This window comes from Psittacula echo, assembly GCF_963264785.1.
Source record: "Psittacula echo genome assembly, chromosome: 2".
In the NCBI taxonomy this organism is placed as follows: Eukaryota; Metazoa; Chordata; class Aves; order Psittaciformes; family Psittacidae; genus Psittacula; species Psittacula echo.
In genome coordinates this window covers 72,712,109-72,719,422 of record NC_137737.1, presented here as the reverse complement: position 1 = coordinate 72,719,422, position 7,314 = coordinate 72,712,109, and the positions used below count along the sequence as shown (strand labels likewise).

General features: G+C 56.0%; 1 protein-coding gene across 1 annotated transcript; it reads right to left on the bottom strand.

Annotated features, from left to right (window-relative positions):
* Positions 1 to 1,092: 1,092 nt before the first annotated feature.
* On the bottom strand, positions 1,093 to 6,276 carry FOXF2 (forkhead box F2; the record flags this gene model as incomplete). The annotated part of the gene is made up of 2 exons (XM_080610779.1): positions 5,100 to 6,276; positions 1,093 to 1,259 (listed from the first exon to the last, which is right to left on the bottom strand). The coding sequence occupies exons 1-2, from the start codon at positions 6,112 to 6,114 to the stop codon at positions 1,093 to 1,095; spliced, it is 1,182 nt and encodes a 393-aa protein (XP_080466905.1). The 5' UTR covers positions 6,115 to 6,276.
* Positions 6,277 to 7,314: the final 1,038 nt, after the last annotated feature.

Below are 7,314 nucleotides of genomic sequence, written 5' to 3'. Positions count from 1 at the left end.
AGGAGCAGGCGATCTAGACCCTGCTGCTTTTGCGGCCACTGCCGCCGTTATTTCAGCCTACCCCAGCAGCGGGAGAAAGCAGGGTGGGAAATGGGTGAGAGCGGGAGGTGTAGCCCAGAGACCACTGCACTGGCTTCCTTGGGTCAACCGCTCACTCCCCTCTTCGGCTTCCAGCGGCTGGAGGATTTGAGGTTGCAGCTTTAACGATCTCAGATGCTGGGGTGGAAGATTTTACTCAGAAGGAGCAGAGAGAAAATAAGTGCTTGTCCGGTGCATGGTCGTTTATATACATTTTATTGGAAAAAAAAAAAAATTTATACATCAAAATATTTTGGCAAACTGTAAAAAGTATACATAAGTGCAAATATATTCTCCTTTTAAAGCAATAGTGTGTGAGTATACACGAGATTTATTTAAAATACTTTTTTAAAAAATATTGTGGTAGAAAACAATTTTTGTAAAAATAAAAAACAACACATTGTATTGCTGCAATACTGGAAACAAAAAAAAAAAAAAAAAGGAACTTTTCTTAAAGTCTATGCGCGAAAGGGCTAAACAATACTGTTTTAATAATATCGATCGGTCGGTGCTGAAGTCCACACAAAGTGTCCTTGGTGGGGTTCAGGGAGAGACAAAAATAAAGAAGTAAATTTCCTGCTAAAGCAGCAACGGAAGGGGGAGTCCTCGCAGGCGCTGAGCTAGGAGACTTATTTTTCCTATTCAAAGGCACTTTCTCCTATAAAAATATATTGAACTGTCCCTTTCCCAAAGCTCGATTCTTTAGGAGGTCACAGAAAGGTGGTTTTTGATTAAGGTGGTCAGACTTGGCATAAGGACACTTATGGCCCACCATACCCAACACATCACACAAGGCATTTTTCTTTTAGGAAGAGCTTTGGAGAATTATATCGGCTGTACGTGTCCTTCAAGGGAGAGAGGGGGACCAAAAACACCACTTCCTTAGGTAATTCTGCTAAGTGACTCGTGTACTATCAATGCTATCAGAGTGCACATTATATTTAATCTGCGTGGGTCCGTCTATTCCTCGGCTCTGTTCAATGCCACCTGATTGTCTCTGTTGGGGCGCTGTCTTCACATCACGCAGGGCTTGATGTCCTGACAGACGCTTTGATGGTGGTGATGGTGGTAGTAGGATCCACTAGCGGACGGGTGAAACGAAGAAATACCATTAAAATTGAGAACAAAATCTTTCCGGTCACACACCGGGGAAGGGTGATGCTGGTAGCGAGGCAATCCCACTGCAAGAAAAAGAAAGAAGAAGAGATGCTCAGAAGTCGGGTGGCTCTACTTGGAGGGAGCAGCCCTTTCCCTCACCTGCAGGGAGCAGCGGGTGCGTGCAACAGGGCTGACACACTGCCTCCTTTCCCCTGGCCCACGCTCCCCACCGTGAGGTTTGGGAGCTCCTCTCTGGGTTCTCTAGCAGCCGACGGGGCGCTCCCCGGGGGAAAGCCTGCCACGCTTGCCGGGAGGGAAGAGCGGCGGGTCCCATCCTCCCGTGCGGGGAGAGGACGTGGATCCCGCGAAGACCCACACCGCCCATATGACCCTTTGTGCCCGCTCCACGGAGAGGTTCGGAGCAGCACAACCGTGCGGCAGTCGCCCGGGAAGCGAAGGGCGGCGGCGGAGGTGGATGCCCGCCGCCGGATGCACGGCCTCATCCCGGGCTCACCCTGTCTCGGAGCATCCCACCATACATCCGTCCCTCCCTCCCACGGGGGCACAGGCACGGCTGGCGCTCGACTCCTCTGCCTGCGGGCACAGTTAGGTCAGCCGCGGCGTAGGGTGAAGTGTGAGAGCGTGTGCGTGTGAGGAAGCGATGCCGAATGCATGGTTTTCTGGATGCGCCGCAGCCATTGGAACCTGGTTCCTGTCTTTGCTCACTCTTCCCCCTCCCCATCCCGTTCCTGGGAGGTTTTTGCTTTTGACTTGAATGGCTGCAGGTTGAATTCTAAACACAATCCGTCTATGTGTTGAGACTGTATTTATTTGTGTGTGTGTGTGTACGAGCGCGCACGCCTATTCTAGTGTCTTAAACATAAGATGTAGACCGAAGACACCCTACAGTTCGTCATCAACAAGCGAAGTACACCCCTGGCACCGACCTTGCACATCCCCATTTTCATTTCCCACCACAGCCTAAAGCTGCCCTTCAGGGAACAAGGTTCGCGGGTCTCGTGGGAGATCCTTTCCTCGGCCAGAGCTGTAGGGCTGTACTGGGATCTGTCGTCTAGCAGGTCTCCTACTGAATTCGGCGGGAGGAGCGCGCCGCTTGAGCAAGGGCCGCGGAGCAGATAGGGCCAGAGAGGGATTTGGGTTGGCGTGTGGATGTCAAACTCGGCTAGCGGGATCTTGTCAGATCTGACTAAGGTCAAAGGGAAAAAAAAAAAAAAAAAAAAAAAGAAAGAAAGAAAGAGAAAAAGGGGGTGGTGGGAAGATCAAAAGAAAGCTCAGGAGAGTGGGAAAAGGAAAAAGAAAACATAAAAAGAAGGAGCCATCCCGGTTTTCCTTTCCCGGCATGCGGAGCCCTTCGGCGGCGGCGGCCGGCGGCTCGCTGAGCCCGTCTCCTCCGGCACTGTCCCTTCCTTCACCCCGCAGAGCTCACTTTATAAAAGTGATTATTTCGCTGGATTTCCTCGGCTTTCTAATAACCCTGCTGGTATGCTCACCATAAACCGGGGCACTTTATTACAATCCTGATTCAATCATTTAGCAGGATTTAATAGTGTGCGAAAAAAATCCTTCTCCCCCCCACCCCCCAGCTTCAAAATCCTTTTAGCAGAACCGAGCCTCCTGTTTCCAATTTTTTCCTCTCTTATTCTTGGGTCTGATGCAAATTCAAGGTTTGAAGTCAGCCCTGTCGCTGTCTTGACTGGAGGATTATTGACCGATCAGCAGCGATTGCCACCGAATTTACCTTGCAATTAACTAAGAGAAAGGGAAAGGCAAAATTCACTAGCAACCGCTTTCGTGAGGAGAGGAGGAGAAAGAATATTGGTGGTAATAAATACGAATGAACGAGCTCGGAGCAGTTTTCCCCATCTCCCTTCACTCTTCTAAAACGTTTGCTCCACAGAGATTTTACATGGCACACACGAATGAGGTTTGGATCCACGCAAAAGAATAAAGGGTTCGGGTTTTTCTTTCTGTTAATCAAAGAATGTGGACGGCTTCCACTAAAGTCGTGGGCCCAGATCCTGAAGCTGTAGAAAATAAGTGGAGAAACGCCGTTTTACTAAGTGGTGGCATTACATCTAGGCTGATGGAAACGGACACTCTTCGTGGGCATTAAGAAAGCGTCCATCGAACTGTCTGCATGTCTACCCGTCCTTGAACAGAAACAATTCGGACTTAAACAGCCCCAGCCTCGGAAGCCGTGGTGGAGGCTAAGGGGGATCAGAGCCCTTGCTCTCTCCCCCTGTGCTCTTGTGCTGAAAATTTCTCTTGCAGGAATGGCCTTTCCCACCTCGGGCGCCTAGCAGGAGGATGGCTCAGGCACCTTTCAGCCCCAATCCCCGGGCCAGTCCCACTCCCTCGCCACGCTTGGCCCCATGGGGGCTGCACTGGGTAAAACAGGGAAAGAAGAAAATCCGAACGAAAGGAAAAGGAAATTTAAAAAATAATAACCAATAAATAAATAAATAAATAAACAAACAAAAACGAACCCATAAAACCACCGAATAACAACAACAAACCAAAGCAGAAATTCCTAACGGTAAAGGCAGGTATTTCACTGGGTCACAGATGCCCCTGTGAACCCTCGGCCTCTCGCCCCGGCCCTCAAAACCACGACCTAAATCTCCGAAAGGTGGGTTTAAACCCCAGCAACAGAGCCCCACGGGCGCAGGGGAGCCCAGCTGGGGACGCTCAGCGTCCTCGCCACCTCCCCGCGCCAAAACGCTTGTCAGGCGGCGACCGCTTCGCAGCCACCTCTCCCCTGGACCACACCAGGCTATTTGGGGTTTGGGGTTATTTCTCGCAGCCGCTGGCTCTCCTCCAAAACACCGAGTCCCTTCTGCTGCGACGCCAGAGCGGTTTCCCCGGCTGTGGGGAGGCCGGGGCAGGCTGCAGGGCTCACCGAAGGACAGGAGAGTGATTGACAGGCACCCGAGGAGGGGGCGGGAGGGACCCAGAGCTGAAGGTCGCCTGTATTTGTTACTTGTTGAAATTCCCATAAAATTGAACAAGACCCCGCTCTCATAGGGGTTAAGTCAGGCTAAAATCCTCTTCGGTGTGGTCCAGCCCAGACTGTCTTTGTTTGCTTAACCTCCGGGACCCACGTTTAAAAGGGCTATTTGGAAAATTTCCCCTTAAGAGCCCAACATCTTTTACCCATTTTTGTGCTCGGACTTTTCTGAGCAGACATTGTGTGTGATCACCGTCCGGGGGGTGTAGGGGGGTGGGAGACAGAGACCAGAAAGCTCTTTGCCTCCAGTTGCAGAAATACGCTGGATCCGCTTTAATCTCTCTCGCATTTTTCAAGATACGCGGTGGGTTTTGTTTTCTTTTTTTTTTTTTACCCCACCCCCCCTTTTTTTTCTTTTTTTTTTTTTTTTTTCTTTTATTTTTCTTTTTCCGTCCGCCTCAGGGTTAGGGGATAACATTTAACGCCTTCTTTTGATTACTGCCGAGCCGCGGCTCCGCGGACCGCGATTTACCGAGGCAGCGGCGATGCCTGCCGGCGCTCCACGTTAAGGGAAGCCGCAGCCCGGATTAGCTGGGCCGCCCCGGTCCTGCTGCCGCGCACATGTCGCCGGCTCCGGGGGGGACGTGCCAGCAGCGAGGGAGCCGGGACGGTGCTGGGATGGAGCCGGGCTTTCCTCGGAGCCCTCCTCAGTGGCTCTGGGCAAGAAGAAGGGATGCTCGCAGCCGTACCCACAGCCCTCCCAGACAGCCACCCTTTCCTAAAACAAAGCAGCTCCAACCCACGCGTATTTTCCTCCCTCTCGCAGACAATGCCCCTGTTCTTTCTTACGCCGCGGAAGGTCGGGGGTTCCCCACGACAAACCCTCGCCGCAGGTTAAACCCCCCACCGGCGCGGCGCTCTCCGCCGCCTCCCCCAAGAACCCCCAGGTACCTACCTGAGAGGTCGTCGCGGGGACTCTGGTGCAGGTAACCCTGCTCCAGAGAGTAGGAGGGCACGCTGGAGTGGATGCCGGAGGAGGCGGCGTTGGCGGCGGGAAGGCCCTGCTGCTTTATGTACGGCGAGGCCCCCGAGGTTGTCCAGTGAGCCGAAGGGCTCGTGTAGGGCGAGTGGCACTCGATGGCACTCGCCATGGCCGGCGAGGAGGGCACTGGGCTGCTGCTGCTGTCGGGGCCATAGTCCCCGTTGGCAGTCACAGGGCAGCTGGCCATGTAGGTTGAGCCAGGGTTGGGAGACATGTGCGGGACGTGGTGGCCACCGCTGAGTCCCTCATAGCCACTGGCCATGGCGTTGGGCATCATGTCGAGGTTGTAGCCGTTGGAGTGACAGGCGAGGGAGGCGGGGGGCGCCTGGAAATCGAAGCCCTGAGGGAGGATGGAAGCGCCGAAGCCCAGCCCGTTCATCATGCGGTACATGGGCTTCAGCGCCTGGCATTTCCTCCTGAAGCCGCGGGGCCGTCGTCGGAAGGAGCCCTCTTCGAACATGAACTCGCTGGCCGGGTCAATGGTCCAGTAGTGGCCCTTGCCCGGTCGGCCCAGGCCCTTGGGCAGCTTGATGAAGCACTCATTGAGGGAAAGGTTGTGGCGCACAGAGTTCTTCCAGCCCTGGTAGGAGCCGCGGAAGAAGGGGAAGCGGGCCTGCAGGAACTGGTAGATCTCGCTGAGGGTCAGGCGCTTGGAGGGCGAGCTTTGTATGGCCATGACGATGAGAGCGATGTAGGAATAAGGGGGCTTCTCGGGCCGCCGCAGACCCGAGCTGGCCTTCTTACTCTTGGAGGACGCCGCCGCCGCCGAAGAGGAGGAGGAGGAGGAGGTGGAGGTGGAGGAAGAGGAGGTGGAGGTCTCCAGGGCGGAGGAGGGCGGCCGGCTCATCTGGAGAGCTCCGGGAGCCGGGCTGCAGGAGCGGAGAGGGACGGGGGGCTCCAGCTGCTGCTGGCCGCTTTCGGTGGTCATCTGACGGAGGGAGGGGAATGGGGCAGGGTGGGGTGAGGCTGGGAGGGAAGGGGGGGAGCCGGGCGGGGTGGGTACCGGGGCGGGGGATGCCCCGCAGGGGAAGAGCGGAGAGGCAGGGGGGCGGTGGGAGCCTCTGTCCTCCGGGCACCTCCTCAGAGCTGCGGGCGGCTGCGGGGCGGCGGCAGCGCCCTGCTCATCCGTCCCCGTGGTCCCTTGCGCAATGGCTCCTCTGCTTTCCTCCGGAGACAGGCACTGGGCGGGATGGACCAGCACAGCCCCGGCACGGCCCCCGCCCTCCCCGCGCCTCCCGCAGAGGCTCCGCTCAGCGCCGCTCCGCTTCCTCCTCTGCCCCCCACCTGGGGACCATCCAGCAGCCTAATCCGTCAATGGGAGGAAGCGCAGGAGCCCCCCCCTCTAATTTCTTTCCCACTGTTATTCTTTCATAAATGCTTTTTTTTGTGTGTGTGTAAAGGCACAGACGACAGCCTATCAGTTCCTTCATTCTTGCCGTTTCTTGCCCCCACCCCTTTCCTCGCAGACCCCCCTGAATCCTGCCGAGAAATCAGCACAGAGAAAGGGGGAGTGAGAGGGTGAACGAGAGAGACCACCCCTTTCCAGCTGGCCTCTGTCCACCCCTCATCTGGGCAGGAGGCGCTGCTGCTGCTGCCGCGGCACTAGCCCTGGCCCCGCAGCCCGCAGGGACACCCTTTACCACTTCCCTGGGGTTCCCTCGTTCCCACAGGCACCGGTCTGCCCGGGGCTCTCAGGGATAGCCCCGAGCCAAGGGAAGCGGCTGCCAGTCCGCAGCGCCGCCGGTGCGCCCCGGGGCTCACTGGTACTTATGCCGCCGGGTGCGGACATGTATGCGTGGTGGGGGTTGCCCTCCCTACGGAGCCCCAGGCAGGGTGCCTGCTGCTCCTCAAGCCTGCGACACCTCCAGTTTTTAATATTTCTCGCTAGCTTTTCCCACCCCTATATAAAACGCAATTAATTTGATAGGCAGCAGAGGTCGAGTCCCAGAACCAGGGATGCGGCCCCATCCGCTTCCCCGGGATGTGTCCCCCCACCCCGTACAGCGTTGGTCACGCGTGCTGGCCCACATTTTGCTACAGGAAGGGGGGTGCCGGAGGGGGAGGGAGGAGAGATGCTGGCGGAGGCACAGGCCCGCTCCCAGATGATGGAGGAGGCTCCAGGATCAAA